This window comes from Dendropsophus ebraccatus, chromosome 7 (genome assembly GCF_027789765.1).
Source record: "Dendropsophus ebraccatus isolate aDenEbr1 chromosome 7, aDenEbr1.pat, whole genome shotgun sequence".
Classification (NCBI taxonomy): domain Eukaryota; kingdom Metazoa; phylum Chordata; class Amphibia; order Anura; family Hylidae; genus Dendropsophus; species Dendropsophus ebraccatus.
In genome coordinates this window covers 32827665-32845648 of record NC_091460.1, presented here as the reverse complement: position 1 = coordinate 32845648, position 17984 = coordinate 32827665, and the positions used below count along the sequence as shown (strand labels likewise).

Genomic DNA, 17984 nt, shown 5'->3' with positions numbered 1-17984 from the left:
TCTATCTATCTATCTATCTATCTATCTATCTATCTATCTATCTATCTATTATAGTCATATATACTATCCATTTATCTATCTCATATCTATTATTAATATATCTATCTATCTATCTCCCTATTTTTTTTTAGCTTTTTGCAAGTTGTTGTAGAAACTAATTTGTGTCGGAGTATAGGAATAAGGTTGGGTTCTGGTCTGAGCCTCAACCACAAAGTTTGATCGGCCCCAAAAAACTGAGCCAAACTGTGTTCCAAAACGGACACTGATGCAGACGGATACCTCAGAGGTCCCATTGACTTAAAGGAGTTATCCAGCGCTACAAAAACATGGCCACTTTTTCCCCTTTCTTGTCTCCATAGTGGGTGGGATTTGGAACTCAGTTCCATTGAAGTAAATGGAGCTTAATTGCAAACCATACCTGACATGGAGACAAGAGAGGGGGAAAAGTGGCCATGTTTTTGTAGCGCTGGATAACCCCTTTTAAATGGAGTCTACTGAGCTTCTGTCTGGTGTCTGATGTCCGTATATTTTGCCAAATTTGAGCAGACAAAAAAAAAATTAAAAATTTCAAATTGTTCACACATTGGTTTTTTAATTTTTTAACTGTCTTTACTATGAAATTGGATTTTTCAATTAAAGTCACATCCAAAGGGCAATCAGTCCACCTAAATACGAATAATGCACCAACAGCCATCATTGTAATGACAGGCATCGAAAACACTGATGGACGTCATTTTAAAAATTAAAAAACGGAAAGGAAAAAAACATCATGTGAACAAAGCCTTTGACTGTTCAGATCCTTCAAAATAAACGGAACTTGCAAACAGAAGTGTGGACCTAACCTAACACTTGTCCTGTACCCAGATAAATCATTTCATTTAGTAAACACAGACATTATTACAAACAAGTAAAAACAAATAAAAAATTATAGTATAAAAAATGTATAGGGGGGGGGGGAATCACTGTGCAAAAGTTATATCTGGTGGAAGCCTTCATGTATAAAAAAATAAAGGTAATTTATCAGTTATTTTAATGCGTACATTGTGAAGTTTGTGAGATGTAATAGTCAAAAAAAAAGTCTTCTTTGCCAATGGCCTTGTAGAAGGAGATGTAGCCTAAAAACATCTGAGGGAGGAAAAAGGTTGGAAAAAAATTCTACATGGCATAAAAAAAATCCTGAAAGTTTTTGAGATTCAAAATTTCAACTAGCAAAAAACTGTGTGTGCACAAAGCCTTTGGCTGGGTCCACATTTAGTATTTTGATCAGTATGTTCACCCTGAGGAATAGGCGAGGAATTTCAAGCCGGCCTTAATTTTACGCATATTCTGCTAGAAATTTTGCCACGGATCCACTTTCCTCGCAAAGAATTGACAAGTCAATCCTTTGGGTGGATTCTGATAGAGAAATCTTTGAATTCCTGCTTTTCGTTCGAATTCCGCTAGAGCTGAAGTAGAGGAAATGACACGCCTCTTCAATTCCTCACCTATTCCTCAGTGTTAACATATCCTAAGAGTGGAACCCCTTCTGGTTTTGGCTAGAAATAATTCTGACCAAATACTACGAGTGAAGCCAGCCTTGCCCCTTAAAGTAGCTGACCACCACATATGACCCCTGCTATCCATTATGTCCACTTACCTTCCAGCAGGTTGAAGACAGTCCAGGTTCTGTGATTTTTTTTCCGATATCGTTCAAAAACTTTTAGAAAGTGTTATTTATGCACCCAGCCGAGACTTCTCTGTGATTCCTGCTGATATACTCTTCCTAGCCCACTCATCTGAGCCACATTGTAACTAGACAAGATAATACAGGGTTTACCCTTAAGCACTAAATTCTCAAAATGAATCATGTTCAATGTAAGGAAGGTGCATGTCACCACAGAAAGGAAAACTCTTAATAATTGACGGGCCGGGTAAGTCCTGACGTCTTCAGATATCGAACAGCCTCAGGATTGCCATAAACACAGTGCAAATGGGCATGAGGACAGATGAGAAAACTTTTAAAAAGTTACTTTTAGCTGGTTTGTCAAAATAAAAAATTGGTACCAAGTAGTAACTAACAGATTGTATATAAAAAAAAAATACAAGATCAAGAATTTTTCATGCTTTTTCAAAATGAAAGGGAAACTAACAATAGGTTAGAAGACTCCACTAGTGCAAAGGAATTATCTTACTTTAATCCTCAGTGATGTTTTAGTTAAACCTCCGGTTTTATTAATATTTAAATTTAGTGGTTTGGTGCACTGCTGGTGGTTCAAAAGCCCTCCGAACCACCCCACCGGTCCACCCTTGTTCATGAAAATTCATCCGTTGCTCTGTAGTGACGTCAAGCCGACGCTCATCATTGCAGAGCGCTGGATGAATATTCATGAGGAGTTATGCAAAGGCAGACACATAGGTACACTAATGGCTGTAGTACCACCATCAGTGCACCAAACCATCTAAGTTACAAATGAATACAACTAAAGATTCCCTTTTTGTGAAAAACAACAGTTTTTTTTTACCACCAAGAAAACAAAGAAACAGTGGCCTTTTAAAAAATTATCACCTTACAAGGGGTAGCAATGGGACTGTTGTCCTAGATAGTGTGCAAAGGTGACAGAGACCTTTCTATGCGCTGCTCTTTTAACACAATTAGTGTACCAAAAATACCAAAGATTGCACACTTAACTTGCACTTAAACATATTATTTATGTCTAGTTTAGGCCATGTTCTCCAGTCCATGTATTCAGTGGTTTAGTCCATGTTCTCCAGTCCCTGGTGTCTAGTGGCCTAGCTCATGTTCTCCAGTCCCTGGTGTTTACTGGTTTAGTCCATGTTCTCCAGTCCCTGGTGTGCAGTGGTCTGGTGGATGTTCTCCAGTCCCTGGTGAGCAGTGGTCTGTCCTCATGAGAGCAGTCCTCATACATGCAAGTGCCCAAGCCAAGCTTATAACATAAATACTAGGGATGAGCGAACCGTACCATTACGAACCAGATTCGTTACGAACTATGAGATCAACAACATCATCCCACTCATTCGTGTTCTGGAAAGTGCGCTGAACAACATAATCAGCGAGGATTCCCAGGCCACCACTCCAAGGCTGAACATCCTCCTCCTCTGTCAATTATCTGTTCTCAACCATACTGGCCTGGGTGCCATCAGGTACTGCCTCCTCCTCCTCAAATAGTCTGTTCTCAATCATACTGGGCTGAGTGCAATCAAGTGGTGCCGCCTTCTCCAATAGTCTGTTCCCAATCATACTGGCCTGGGTGCAATCAAGTGGTGCAGCCTCCTCCAATAGTCTCTTTTCAACCATACTGGCCTGGGTGCAGTCAAGTGCTGCTGCCTCCTCCTCCTCCGTCAATTGTCTGTTCTCAACCATACTGAGTCCAAGGAACTTTGTGTCCTATGTCCCATGTAATCACTTACACCTTGGCTAATTTTTTTTCACTATTTTTGCACTTTTTCCAATTTTTTTTTATTGTAATAGCAACTGCAACTAAACGAAACTATACCCTATCAGACTTCCACTATTGTAGCTGCAATTATTCAGCTGTTAGAGCAAGGTTCGTTTTAGGTTCGGTTCGTACGAATCGAAAGTTTGCCAGATCGAACCGAACCAAACTTTTCAAAAGTTCGCTCCTCCCTAATAAATACAGTACATGAATCAAGCTCAGTATATAAATACGGTCCCAGAACCAAGCTCACTAATACCAGAGTAACGGTCATTACATTAATACAGTATCAGAGTAAAGATCATAACATTATACATTAAGTGTTTGTGATGTGTGCCACACAAAATGCCCCTAAAACCCCCCACCTAGTAAAGCCATGAAATGTAATTGCCCCATAATATGCCCCTGAAAGTTAACTCAAATAATAGTGCTGCTACATTATGGGTCAATGTACATGTGTCAATCACGACTTTCCATAAATCCTAAAGAATAAATACTAAAGTCATAGTTACTATAACACAGGGGAGACACCTGTCAGGATCTCTCCCGAAAGAGAAAGAGTCAGGAGACAGGGCTTACCCAGAGGCTTCTCTGAAGTCATATGAATCATCTCCCCTAATAACACAAGTTGACAATGACCACAGAAAGGAAAACTCAGAGACTCGAGACCCTCCGGGGGACGGTAAGAAAGAGACTGAGTCAGACTAAGACCTACAAGTACGTTATATTTACAGCAATGGATGACATGTGAAACCTGCTACTCCCACCTCTGCCTGCGAATTACACAAGAGACATTACAAAAAGCTGATTTCACGAATTAAAGGGTTGAGATGGAAATTATTTTATGTTCTTGAGATGGGACGGAGTGAAATGGAAAAATCTCATTGTTTTCTACAAGACGATGTGGCACCCTGGGGCCATACTGCTCTTTACTTGTCAAGGATGCGTAGACAGGGGGCCCTATATGACTGTATGGCCCTAAAGTCTCTTATACATCTAGAGATATCCCTGTCTGAGATTCTGGGCTATTATACCCTAAATATATCATATGCTATTAAAGGGGTACTCCAGCAAAAATATTTTCCTTTCAAATCAACTGGTGCCAGAAAGTTCTATAGATTTGTAATTTGCTTCTATTTAAAAATTTCCAGTCTTCCAGTACCTATCAGCTGCTGTACGTCCTGCAGGAAGTGGTGTATTCTTTCCAGTCTGACACAGTGCTCTCTGCTGCCACCTCTGTCCATGTCAGGAACTGTCCAGAGCAGGAGAGGTTTTCTCTGGGTATTTGCTACTGCTCTGGACAGTTCCTGACATGGACAGAGGTGGCAGCAGAGAGCACTAAGTCAGGCTGGAAAGAATACACCACGTCCTGCAAGACATACAGCATCTGATAAGTACTGGAAGACTGGAGATTTTTAAATATAAGTAAATTACAAATCTATATAACTTTCTGAAACCAGTTGATTTCAAAGAAAAAGATTTTCACCGGAGTACCTCTCTACGTATTGTGTTAGGTTACAGTGTTAATTAGAAAATGTTTTTTTTTAGCTTTTTTGATTCTGTAAATGGTTATGTATCTATGACTCTTCTTAGCTTGTGTGCTGAACACTGCTGTTTGCTCTCAATTGCTGAATCCAACTCTTGGCCACTCGCAGTCTCTTGTACAAGGCTGTCATCCCTGTACAGTCCTGATGACCTGCAATACACCAGCATGGTAATATGGTATATAATATCTATGCATCTTCTGCACATTTCAGTATATACATTTTATATATATATTTATATATATATATATATATATATATATATATATATATATATATATATATGTATATACGCATGACAAGGAATACTATTAGCAGGAGTATAAAGCTGGTTTAGTATTGTTACTCTGCTTCTTCTTATGTTGTTGTTTTGAAAGCTGAATGGTAAAAAACACATTTTACTTCCTCTGTAGCTCGCAGACAGTGCATTATTCCTAAAATGGCGTCCGTCATTTTGAGGCAAAAACAAACAAAAAAAAAGACCCTTATTTTGTGATTTAGCCACCCCCATCAATATATTAATGGCTGTTGGTACATTATTCTTGTTTAGGTGGACTTATAGGGGAAGATTTATCAAACATGGTGTAAAGTGACACTGGCTCAGTTGCCCCTAGCAACCAATCAGATTCCACCTTTCATTCCTCACAGGCTCTTTGGAAAATGAAAGGTGGAATCTGATTGGTTGCTAGGGGCAACTGAGCTAGTGTCACTTTACACCATAGGGGAGATTTAACAAACATGCTGTAAAGTGAAACTGGCCCAGTTGCCCCTAGCAACCAATCAGATTCCACCTTTCATTCCTCACAGGCTCTTTGGAAAATGAAAGGTGGAATCTGATTGGTTACTAGGGGCAACTGGGCTAGTTTCACTTTACACCATGTTTGAAAAATCTCCCCATAGTCCTTTGGGTGTGTCTTTAATTAAAAAGTCCATTGAATTTAATAGTAAATAGTGAAAGGATGGTGAAAAAAAGAAAAACTGTGTGAACAACTTAAAAATAACGTCCATTGTTTACAAAAGACATTCAAAACTAACTGTCATACCAGCATCATTTTATTATTCTGTTGAGTTTAATGGAAAAACGGCTGTTAATCCACATGCAGATTGTGTTTATAAATTTTTATAAAGTTTTTAAGGGGAAAAAAAAGACCACAAGCAACAACTAAAATGCTGCAATTTTCCCAGATGTATATGTTTATATGTCTTTAGTTTAAAATGAGGCTCAAAAAACAATGTGTGAACATGGTCACGGTAAAATGTCCTTTTCGATTTTGCCCTTTTATGGCTCCAAAAAATACCTTAAAAATACCATAAATTGAAATTTTAAGGTCTTGTTTTGTCACACAAAATGGCTGGTTTGCAAGTTGCATAATAGCATTTGCTGTAGCAAAAATAAAAATTTATAAAACATATCTGACAAAAGTCTTTTAAAACCAGCTAAAAAACAATACACATCAAATAAAAGAAACTATTTCTATTAAGGCTGAGAGTACAGGCCAAAACTGTGAAGACTACCAATAATAAGTATAAGATAAAGAAACTGAAATCGCACAGGAGCTCAGTGTATTTCTGAGAAAGAAAACAGGAAATGTTTAATTACCGAAAGATGTATTTAGAAGTCCACAAATGCAATTGACTTAAAGGGGTGATCCAGCGCTACAAAAAGATGGCCACTTTCCCCCTACTGTTGTCTCCAGTTTGGGTGGGGTTCTGAGACTCAGTTCCATTAAAGTAAATGGAGCTTAATTGCAAACCACACCTGACCTGGAGACAACAGTAGGGGGAAAAGTGGCCATGTTTTTGTAGCGCTGGATAACCCCTTTAAAGGGATTGTCCAGTGAAAATCTTTTTCTTTCAAGTTAATGGGTGTCAGGAAGTTATATAGATTTGTAATTTACTTCTATTAAAAAAATCTCAAGTTTTCCCATACTTATCAGCTGCTGTAAGCCCTGCAGGAAGAGTTGTTAGACACAGTGCTCTCTGCTGACATCTCTGGCAGCGACAAGAACAGGAGAGGCTTTCTATAGGAATCACCATAGAAAACCTCTCCTGCCCTGGACAGTTCCTGTCTCGGCCAGAGATGTCAGCAGAGAGCACTGTGTCTGAGTGAAAATAAAACAACAGCAGCTGATATGTATGGGAATACTTGAGACTTTTTAATAGAAGTAAATTACAAATCTTTATAACTTTCTGACACCAGTTGATTTGAAAGAAAAAGATTTTCACTTGACAGCCCCTTTAAAGGTAACATGTTCCCTGGGGCAGAACTCCCCAGACCCCCTGATACTTACCCAGTCCTGCCAGTCCCCCTCAATATGCAAATGAAAAGAGATGAGTCATTGGACTCATCTCTTTTCATTTGCATATTGAGCACACAGACAAGCAGGAGGCGATTTCTCCATGGCGAGACAGCCTTGGAAGTGGGACCGGCAGGAGGGAGTAAGTATAGGGGGCTCTATTGGGGGTTGGGTGGGTTCTGCCCCAAGTGCCAGGGGAACAGGTTCCCTTTAAAGTGTCACTGTTGTTATAACTTTCAAAATCTCAATCAGCAGGGGATGTGATATAAAGCAAGTTTAAAATTTACATTTATTATTATATTTAGTTCTCATGCAGTAAAACAAAGCTGTACTTACTTGTATTCAGGTCCAGTCTCCTGAAGGAAGCTTTTTAGTGCTGGTTGAAAAGAAAAAGAGACTAAACTTCCTGGAGTTCCAGTCAGTACAGAGTGTCACGGCTTAATGTGTCCATCAATCACATGACTGCCTTCTCTGTGAGCGCAGATGACCAGGACTTCCTGTATGCAGTCTTTTTTTTTTTTTTTTTTTTTTTTAACAACCAGCACAACTAGCTGCCTTTAGGAGACTGGACTTGAATACAAGTAAGTATAGCTTTACTTAACTAAAACAATTCTTGTAAATTGCAAAAATTCTGTATATCACATCCCCTGTTGATTTAGACTTTGAGTTATAATGACAGGTATCATTTAAAGGGGAACTCTGATGTCAGGTGAAAAAATAAAAATAGTGTATAGAGTATATATTATTACTTACACGTCTGCCTGATTCTAAAACCACCAAATATCCATTTTTTTTATGTGTTTCCTTTAATTTATGTTCATTGTAATTCTTGGTTGAGCAGTTGCTCAGTGCTACAATCTCCAGAATGCTATTTGCATCAGCTGTTTATCACAGCACCCCCATCCTTCTCACTCCTCTTCCACAGCACTGCTGACCGTTCCCCACCCAGACCTGCTGCAGAACATTGCTCTACACAGCAGACTCTCTCTCCACACAGCAAATCTGCAAAAGCTGCTGTATTCATTGCCTGCTCCTCTGCTTGTGGCATTATTTAGCAAAAGGGAGCATGCTGTAATTCCACTTTATGTTTCTCTAAGTGTCTCAATAAAGATATATGTGTATATGTGATACAAAAAATGATAACACTATATTAGTAAGTATTTTCTGATACCAGAATACCCCTTTAATATGGCTGTAATAAAGTGTGTTATGCTGCTGTGATATACTTTAGTATATGCACAAATTTTTTGGGAGGAAAACGTGGACCTAGCCTTTTTTGCCGATCACTTGCGCATTCATTACCCCCATAGCAACATGTCACCCATTCTACTGCTACTACCGGTACTGTGCATCTTGTAACCCCCTAATAGTATCTACACTGCTTCCTAATTCACCAAATTCTGTATTTCAGGTCTCCATGCACCAATCTCTCCTACATACAATTATGTCTTGTATCCGCCTGTAGATGGTCTCTATGCCCCCCTCTGTCACAAAGAGCCCTTCACAGCTGCCTCTCATGCACAGACTGGTTTCCATGCACCCCCACATACAGGGTCTCTGTAACTGTAGGATCATATGACTATGATGTAACCAAAGGTCCAGCAGTTATGTTGTATTGTGTATGCTCTCTGGAGATATAATATAATATAACTATAATGTAAGTCTTTTCTAGTGCTGGGGGTGCATTCTTCCCCTGCATTGTGCACCATACAGGCTATTACAGTCAGTGACTAGAGCACTGCACAGAATGCACAATGCAGAGGAAGACTAAGTAGAGTAGGCTGCCAGGAAGCAGAGGTAACTAGCCCACTTACTTAGGACACAGGCCCATCTGGCATTTGTGGGAAATGCCAGATGGGCGGTCCAGCCCTGCCTGATATGTACATGCAGTCAGTTCACGGACCTCTTCATGTATCCCCTCTTCAAAATGCTAAAAAAACAAATGTGTAATAGATGCGACTGGTGATAATAAAGCCCGACATATCCTGTTAGAGCTTAGTTTTATCCTCTGTTTATTTAGTAATTTATATTGCTATTTGTTTTCCTCTGCTGTTACTTCAGCATTCTGAGAGCTTTCTTCTTATTTGGAAGCTGCTTTTTTATACTGTTTGCTCTCACTTTTCTTGAATTCTTCTTTACTTTCTTTTTTATCCATGACATCTGTCTTTTCATCGGTATCATCTGCTTCTTTATCTTTGTTATTGCTGGTGTTACTTTTCCTGATGTTGATGTCCCTGTCACGTGCGCCTGATGTTCTGCCTCCGTAAAATAGAAATAATTTATGTCATTAACCCTTACTAATGTGGGTACTGAACATCCTTTACTGATTGGTCACACTAATGCTGCGTTTACATGGAACGATTATCGTGCGAATATGCACAATAACGATCGAATTCGAATGATAATTGTACGTGTAAACGCAGCGAACGATCAAACGACGAGCGAGAAATCGTTCATTTCGATCTTACAACATGTTCTTAAATTGTCGTTCGTCGTTAGCAAAAAATTCGCAGATCGTTTCGTGTAAACAGTCGTTCACTGATTTAAACTATGTGCGAGATAGGCTTAATCGATCGCAAAATGATTTTTCCATACAATATATCGTTCCGTCTAAACGCTGATCGTTATAAAAAAAAATTGTTACTTCGAAATCGTTAATCGTACGATCAGGCGAATTATCGCTCCTTGTTAAGGCAGCATAAAGGTGTAGGCTATTAAGAACTATGAGCAGGATAATAGATGGTAGCTGTCATGTCTATAGGCACCTGTAGATCAGGTCTTCATGAGGCTCAAAATACTATTCTGTGCTCTCTGCAAATAGTGGGAGACAGCTTTTTGGCCTTAAAGGGGTATTCCCATCTGGAATAGTTATGCCCTATAAAGAGTATGCACAGGATAACTAAGAGATTTCAGAGGGTCTGGCTACTGGGACCCCCTGCAATCTTGAGAACAGGGACCCCGGAATTACCACAGAATAGAGCTGTGTTACGCATGTGTGACGCAGCTCTATTCATTCTCTATGGAGACACCAAAGAGAGACGAAAGCTGCATAGCTGACTTCTTCCAGAAACAGCAACAGCTCAGTTCTATTCAAATGGAGCTAAATTGTAATACCACAAAGTGACTGTGGTTTTTCTAATCTGCATAATCCCTTTCAGTGGCTTTTGTAAGGACTACAATGTAAAATGTGCCCCCCCAATCAAAAAAGTTGAGGTGGTACCGGTGGTAGCTGGCTTCTCTGTGACTACTTCCTCTAGGTCATCATTTTCATCAGTGTCCACATTGTCATTATCTTCATTGCTTTCATCATTTTTATCAGATATCTTGTTTTTCATGCTAAAATGTAAAAAACACATTGTGATGAGATAAACATTGTTTTATGTAATTTTTAATTAAAATGTATAGCCCTCTTAGAAGGTCAACATGGTGCCAGCCTGGTAGGTCGGATCAGGCCACCAATCTATTCTTGGTTCTCCAACCTATTCAGACAACTAGGGATCTCAATGGCGGGTTATTTAGAAAGTTATATTTGAGATTCCCTGTCTCTAAGATTCAGATAGTCTTTCCCTTTCACTTTTTTAACATGTTGGTAGGTTGCAGTGGTACAATAAAAAAAAATCCCGTTTTCCCCATCATTCTGCCCTCAATACTTCCTAATAAGAATGTAAAAATACAAGAATAGAAAAAATGTTTTAGACCATACCCCGAATATGACCAAAAATTATAATGTCACAAATGAATTGTCATGCAATATTCATCATGGGAACAATGATAGAAGAACTTACCAAAGATAAAGAACGCCCCCGATGATTGTCAGGGTCAATATTGTGGCCGCATACGAATTCAGCACAATGTTTATTAATGCAACAAGGTAGAACTCTGTGTAAGAAAGAAATAAGGTCGACATGTTTATTAGAATTGTTACAAATGAACTATTAACCCCTTCCTTCCCTCATATGGACATGCAGTTATGTCCTTTATAATCCCCCTCCGCCCATTTCCATATATATGGACATAAAACGTGAAAAAAAAAGTACCCATATTTGGCATTGTACTGTGCATAAAGAGTTGGACAATAAAATTATCATAATTTAACTTACCCCAAAAATTCAAAGTCAGAAAATACAAATTTTGACATTTTTTTCATTAAATGTTGGCGTTTTTCACAAGAAAATCGTAAGGAAATGGGCCAAAATTTATTACTAACCTAAATTATAATATGTCACAAAATAGCAATATCGGAATCGCATGGATAAGTTAATGCATCACAGAGCTAAAACCCTATAAAGTAACACAGTTCAGATTTGAAAAATAGGCTCTGGTCCTTAAGGCCAAAGTTAGCCTGGCCCTGAAAGAGTTAAAGTGAAACTCTACTAAAATTTACCCCTTAATGCATCATACCTGTACATAATGGGGCCCTTAAAGGGGTAGTGCAGCGCTAAACAATTATTCACTAAATAACACACATTACAAAGTTATACAACTTTGTAATGTATGTTGTGTTAGTGAATGGCCCCCTTCCCCGTGTTCCCCCCCCCCCACGCTAGACCCGGAAGTGTAGTGCTCTATACTCACCTGATTCGTGTCGCCCCTTGTCCGCCATCTTGGGACAATGATGTCATCTTAGGGCGGCTGGCCGAACCGCTCCGACCGTCTCTCGTGCCGGCCGCCCTCTACCACGTCATCAGCTGCTCAGCCGTGCAGCTGATGACGCCGCAGAGGAGGGGGGGGGCGGCATGAAGGAGGGCTGGTGCGGTCTGGCCGGCCTCCCGAAGATTACATCATTGTCACAAGATGGCGGACGGGGGTGGACACGAATCAGGGGAGTATAGAGCACTACACTTCCGGGTCTAGCGTGGGTGGGGGGGAACACGGGGCAAGGCTGGGTTCACACTACGTATATTTTAGTCAGTATTGTGGTCCTCATATTGCAACCAATACCAGGAGTGGATTGAAAACACAGAAAGGCTCTGTTCACACAATGTTGAAATTGAGTGGATGGCCGCCATTTAATGGCAAATATTTCCTTTTATTTTAGAACAACGGCTGTTATATTGAAATAATGGCAGTTATTTACTGTTATAGGACGGCCATCCACTCAATTACAACATTGTGTGAACAGAGCCTTTCTGTGTTTTTAATCCACTCCTGGTTTTGGTTGCAATATGAGGACCACAATACTGACTGAAATATACGTAGTGTAAACCCAGCCCAAAGTTGTATAACTTTGTGTTGTGTGTTATTTAGTGAATAATTGTTTAGCGCCGCACTACCCCATTAAGGCAACATAGAGCAGGCTATAGTATTAATTTAAAGTGTATGAACAGTCTCCTAGGGTGATAAAAGAAAGAGTAAAAAAAAATGTTTTTAAATTTAAATAAAAAAAAACTCTCCTGAATAAAAATAAAAAATGAACATGCTCATTGTTTACAATACTGTTTTTCTTTGCTTTTTATTTGTTCACACATTGCTTTATTTTGACTCAAAATGACAACCATATTTTGGCAGTATTTTACTGTGCGTGAATAAGGCCTAACAGTTAGGCCTCTTAAAACAAAAGAGCAAAATAGAAAATTGGTTAAAATAAACAATTAACTAGTTCTCCAGTGGGGCAGGCTCATAAAGGAGGGATCTAAGCACAGCAGCATAAGAACCATCTATATTGGTCTATAGAAAAGCCGGGGCACCTGTTGATGTCATTGTCAGTTCCTCCTCAAGGTCGTATTTTCACAGTAGATGGACATTCTTGTTTTTTTTCTTAAATTAAAAAATGATTGCTACCTTATAATTTGGGGAGGAGGGGTCGGCATGGCCCTTTTCTATAGCATATAAACAGAGAAATCAGTGGGGCCTACTAGAAATAACATGAACTCCAGCCTATGGTTGCCATGACAACCACATCTAGAGTAATGGGAGTCAGACTGACAGTTGTATGGAGTCTCTGATCTATCAGTGTATATAACGCCTTATCAATTGCTATGCAACAATTTTGACCATTAATAATGTGGTACATCCAAACATTATCACGCTGTGTGCATCGCAACTAAGGTAAATAAATGGGGTCACACCGCACCCAAAGATGGCAGCCATCACCACCCAACAGTGGCTCAAAATCCCAGTTGTGACACATTTACATGGGTTTACATGGCGGTCTTTGGTCACATAATCCCAGCCATGTTTCTAACCTGTAAAAATCATTGCTGAAACTTTCACTTCTGCTCCATCTCTGATCATGAAAGCATAAACATGTCCTATCAGTATAAAGATACTACTCACTCATCATCCTGACTCGCTCCGAGGCTCTGATGGCCGATCTGAGCCCTATTCCTGCACCACTGTGACATCACATTGTGACATCATCTCTGTTGTCCTATGGTTTCCTTAGTAGGAGTGTGTGATGCAATAGCGTGATTAACTTACCCATCAGTAGGTGGCGCTATTTAACCCCTTAAGGATAGAGCCTGAAATGGCCTTAAGGACCGGGCAAATTGTCGCTTTTGAGTTTTCGTTTTTTCCTCCTCGCCTTCTAAGTCCCATAACTCTTTCATTTTTCCACCTACCGGGCCATGTGAGGGCTTGTTTTTTTCAAGAGCAGGTGTACTTTGTAATGGCATCTTTCAATCAGCCATAAAATGAATGACGGAACCCCCAAAATATCATTTATGGGATGAATTTGGGTCAAAGAATGCGATTCCGCAAACTTTTGGGGGGGTTCCATGTTTACGTAATGCACTTTACGGTAAAACTGGCATTTTTTCTTTACTCTATAGGTCAGTCTGAACACAGCGATATGCATGTTTACTAGGTTTTCTAACGTTTTACTATTTTTAATAGCAGTTATTTTGCAAATAGATATATTTAAAATGGTCCTATTGTAACTCCCATAGCGCACTTATTTTTTCACCTACGGGGTCGTATGGGGTGTCATTTTTTATGCGTCATGATCTCTAGTCTTTATTAGTAACATTTTTTTCTAGATCAAACGTATTGATTGCTTTTTATTATTTTTTTATACATAAAATGTCATTAAAAAAAAAAACAATCTGCGTTTTTTTACCGCTTTTTGTTCACGCCGTTTCACCGTGCGGGAATAATATTGTTTTATTTTAATAGATAGGACTATTACGCACGCTACTGTATATTATATGTTAATTAACTGTATTACTTTTTATGTGTGAAATGTATGAAATGGGAAGGGGGGTGATTTACACTTTTATTGGGGGAGGGGCTGTAGGGCATTTTGGAAAACATTTATTGATTTATTTTTTTTACACTTTTATAGTTCCCTTAGGGAACTATCATTGACATACATTGGATTCCTCACACTGATCCCTGCTATGCCATAGCATTGCAGGGATCAGTGTTATCGGCAATCTTCTGATAGAGCCTGCCTGAGGCAGGCTGAATCAGAAAACCAAACAGAAGACTGCATGGAGGTAATCTGTATACCTCCGGCAGTCAGGAAATGCGATCGGGACCCCTGCAGACACGCTGCGGGGTCCCGAACGCTAAGTGAACAGAGATGCTCTGGTCACTTATACTTAAACACGATTAAACACGACTTAAATGATTTCAGGTCTTTCGAAATAGCGGTCGTTTGGATCGTTTATCATTAACGATTATGCGAATGATAATTGTCCCGTGGAATAGGGCCCTTACGCCCTCCTACGTTAAGGCCCAGGCAGCGGGGTGTAAATGAACGCCCTGTGTCGTTAAGGGGTTAAAGGAACACTCCCTGATACACTGTGTATTACTTAGTGCAGAACCTTAAGGGGTTTATCCACCACTACAAAAGCATGGACACTTTCTTCCAGAGACAGCACCACTCTTGTCTCTAGTTTGGGTGGGGTTTTTAACTGAGCTCCATTGAAGTGAATAGAGCCTAATTGCAAACCACACCTGAACTGGAGACAAGAGTGGTGTTGTCTCTGGGAGAAAGTGGCCATGCCACACTGGATAACCCCTTTGAGGGTGTGTTCACACGTACAGGATCTGCAGCAGATTTGAAGCTGCAGATTTGCTTTTAATCTGCAACTTTAAATCTGCGCCATCAAATCTGCTGCATCCCACCCTTAAGGGACACAGATGCTTTCTTCCAGCGCCACCCCTGTCCTCAGTTTGTCTGTAGTATTACAATTCAGCTGCATTCACTTTAATGGAACTGAGCTGCAATACTACACACAACCTAAGGACAACAGTGGCGCTGTTTCTAGAAGAAAGCAGCTATGGTTTACAAATTCTGGATAAGGGTGGGATGCTACTTACATAATGCAGGTGTCATGCCTCAACCTTTTAGTTCTTGCACCAGGCATAACATTAGTTTTTTAGTGTTATGGATATTTCATATGGAGACACAGCTGCATTGATGGAGGAGACTGACAATTATTATTAAAATTAATTTAAAAATTATTAAAAATGAAAATGTTTCTTACTAGAATGAAAAATGTATAAATGTATATAATATGTACTCATCCATGGAACATATGTAACATGACAGAGGTAGCGGGATTTTTGTTTTTGAACACTTTGGCCCCAATGTACATTTAGGCCGTGTTCACACTTTATGTTGCAATGAAGCAATGGTAGGTAAATACAGCTTGTTTTCTATTTCAGTGCACCCCAATAAATATGTATGATTTTTTTTCTTGTAGACTCCGGAATGCCCCTTTAAATAATTAGTGAAAAGAAATACACACTGTATATATACAGGACATGGTTGGTTATGTCATTATATTTCTTTCTTTAAATAAAAGCCATAGCAAATACTGTATACAATCTATTTATTCGGATTTGGTCTGTAAATGAGAGTGTTAGTGATGAATTCTTTTTGCAGAAATCTCTGGATCATTCGGGGGTTTCAAAAAAATTGATGAGCATCTCAAAATGTTCCAAGGAAAAAATTTACGATATATACTTTGGCCTTTGGCTGTATGTTATATGTGATAATCTCAGTAGCTATAATGGTCTAGAGGAAACATCGTACACAGTTGCACCATGTTATTATTATTTTTTTTTTAATGGAATGGGAAAGGATAAAGTCATCTTAGAAAGTTTTGGCATATTCAGGGAGTGCGTTGACTCCTGTCCTGGTTACACGCCACTTACGGTTGTCATTAACCTTAAAGATGTGTCACCTACGTGACCAACAGTGGGTCTATTGGTGACTAATTTTAAAATGTCCCTGTCACTTTAAAAAACTTGACTTTGGGGGGGAGGGGGGGGGAAGATGTGATGTAACAACTCATATGGGTACTGTATACTCCCTAGAACTGGCGAACTCTGATTTCTTTTTCGGAGGCTCTTTATCTTTAAGTAAATGCTGTTTTATATACAATAACTATGAAAAATCGAATAAAAATATGTTTAAAAAAAAAAACTTGACTTGTCATAAAGAAGTTTGGCTTGATCAGGGTTTGAGAGTTCAGACACTACCAATCGCTAAAACCAGTGGGGAGAAAAGTATGCTGCTGAGTGTTTTCTTCCTGCTGTCTCTGGTTGTGTGACCAAGACAGTCCCACAGACTTACATTATGGTCATTAATTATTATTCATGTGGCATTAAAGTGGTTGTTCACCAAAAGTTTTTTTTCTTTCAAATCAACTGGTGTCAGAAAGTGAAAGATATTAGTAATTTACTTCTATTAAAAAATCTCATGTCTTCCAGTAGTTATCAGCTGCTGTACGTCCTGCAAGAAGTGATGTATTCTTTCCAGTCTGACACAGTGCTCTCTGCTGCCACCTCTGTCCATGTCAGAAACTGTCCAGAGCAGTAGCAAGTCCCCATCGAAAACTTCTCCTGCTCTCCAGACTGGAAAGTATGTGCCACTTCCTGCAGGACATACAGCAGCTGATAAGTATCGAAAGACCTAAAAATTAATTAAAAAAATTACAAATCTCTGGCACCAGTTGATTTGAAAAAAAAATAACAAAAATAAATAATAATAATTAGGTGAACTATCCCTTTAAGCCAGAAGAAAACATGTTTAGCGTGAACTATTGTCTCATTCTAGCATGTGGTTGGGTCAACCTTTAAACCATGAAATGATTAAAACTTTTTACATGCCTTTATGACTAGAGATGAGCGAACCAGTAATCTCGCCATCTGACTCCCGCTGTCTGCCGGCTCCGTGCAGCGGGTTAATACAGCCTAAGGACCGCCTGGAAAACTGGGATACAGCCTATGGCATAGGCTGTATCCCAGTTTTCTAGGCGTTCCTTACGCTGTATCCCCCCGCTGCACGGAGGTAGCAGACAGCGGGAGTCAGATGGCGAGATTTCTGGTTCATAAGAACAAGAAATCCGGCAGGTTCGCTCATCTCTACTTATGACACGTCGAAATTTTTTTTTAAAGTGACAGCACCCATTTAAAGGGGGAGACCTTTTTTAGAAGTCCAAAAGGTAAGTTAAAAAAACAAAAAGAAAAAGTAAATAAAGTTGTCAATACCACATATAGCATCACTGTTGTGTTAAAACAGATTTAGTGGCATAGGTGATGCATTTTGTAAGGGATTCAGTATTGGATCTGAACGTAGATGCCGACTGACTGATCATCCGGATGTTTCCAAGCTTGTTTTCGGATCCCGGTCATCACTGATTATATTGCCAATGTTAAGAGTTGTATTCCTGCATAGGTCCCTGCCAGTATCAGCCCAACAAAGTGCGTGGAGCCATCAGAAGACATAATGGTCAAGATGAGAAAAGTCTGTTTTA

At 39.4% G+C, this 17984-nt stretch overlaps 1 protein-coding gene across 5 annotated transcripts; it reads right to left on the bottom strand.

Moving 5' to 3' along the window:
• Window positions 1-9270: 9270 nt before the first annotated feature.
• On the bottom strand, window positions 9271-13692 carry LOC138796725 (serine/threonine-protein kinase rio2-like). Of its 5 annotated transcripts, none has more exons than XR_011363804.1 (4): window positions 13057-13180; window positions 11061-11154; window positions 10496-10611; window positions 9271-9534 (listed from the first exon to the last, which is right to left on the bottom strand). XR_011363804.1 is itself a non-coding variant. In XM_069976375.1 (4 exons), the coding sequence occupies exons 1-4, from the start codon at window positions 13556-13558 to the stop codon at window positions 9328-9330; spliced, it is 420 nt and encodes a 139-aa protein (XP_069832476.1). In that variant the 5' UTR covers window positions 13559-13692; the 3' UTR covers window positions 9271-9327. The 5 variants fall into 5 exon arrangements, 4 of the variants coding, with proteins under 4 accessions (XP_069832476.1, XP_069832474.1, XP_069832473.1 ...); XM_069976375.1 differs by lacking the exon at window positions 13057-13180 and adding an exon at window positions 13552-13692 and having other exon boundaries at window positions 9271-9530; XM_069976373.1 differs by lacking the exon at window positions 13057-13180 and adding an exon at window positions 13461-13541.
• Window positions 13693-17984: the final 4292 nt, after the last annotated feature.

What these genes read in the sequence shown, in the direction of transcription:
- LOC138796725 (XM_069976372.1), bottom strand. Translation starts at nt 13,509, where the DNA reads ATGATCAGAGATGGAGCAGAAGTGAAAGTTTCAGCAATGATTTTTACA. An exon ending in TTCAGCAATGATTTTTACAG is followed by an intron (nt 11,155 to 13,460) that starts GTTAGAAACATG and finishes TTTCTTACACAG; the next exon opens with AGTTCTACCTTGTTGCATTA. An exon ending in GGGGGCGTTCTTTATCTTTG is followed by an intron (nt 10,612 to 11,060) that starts GTAAGTTCTTCT and finishes TTTACATTTTAG; the next exon opens with CATGAAAAACAAGATATCTG.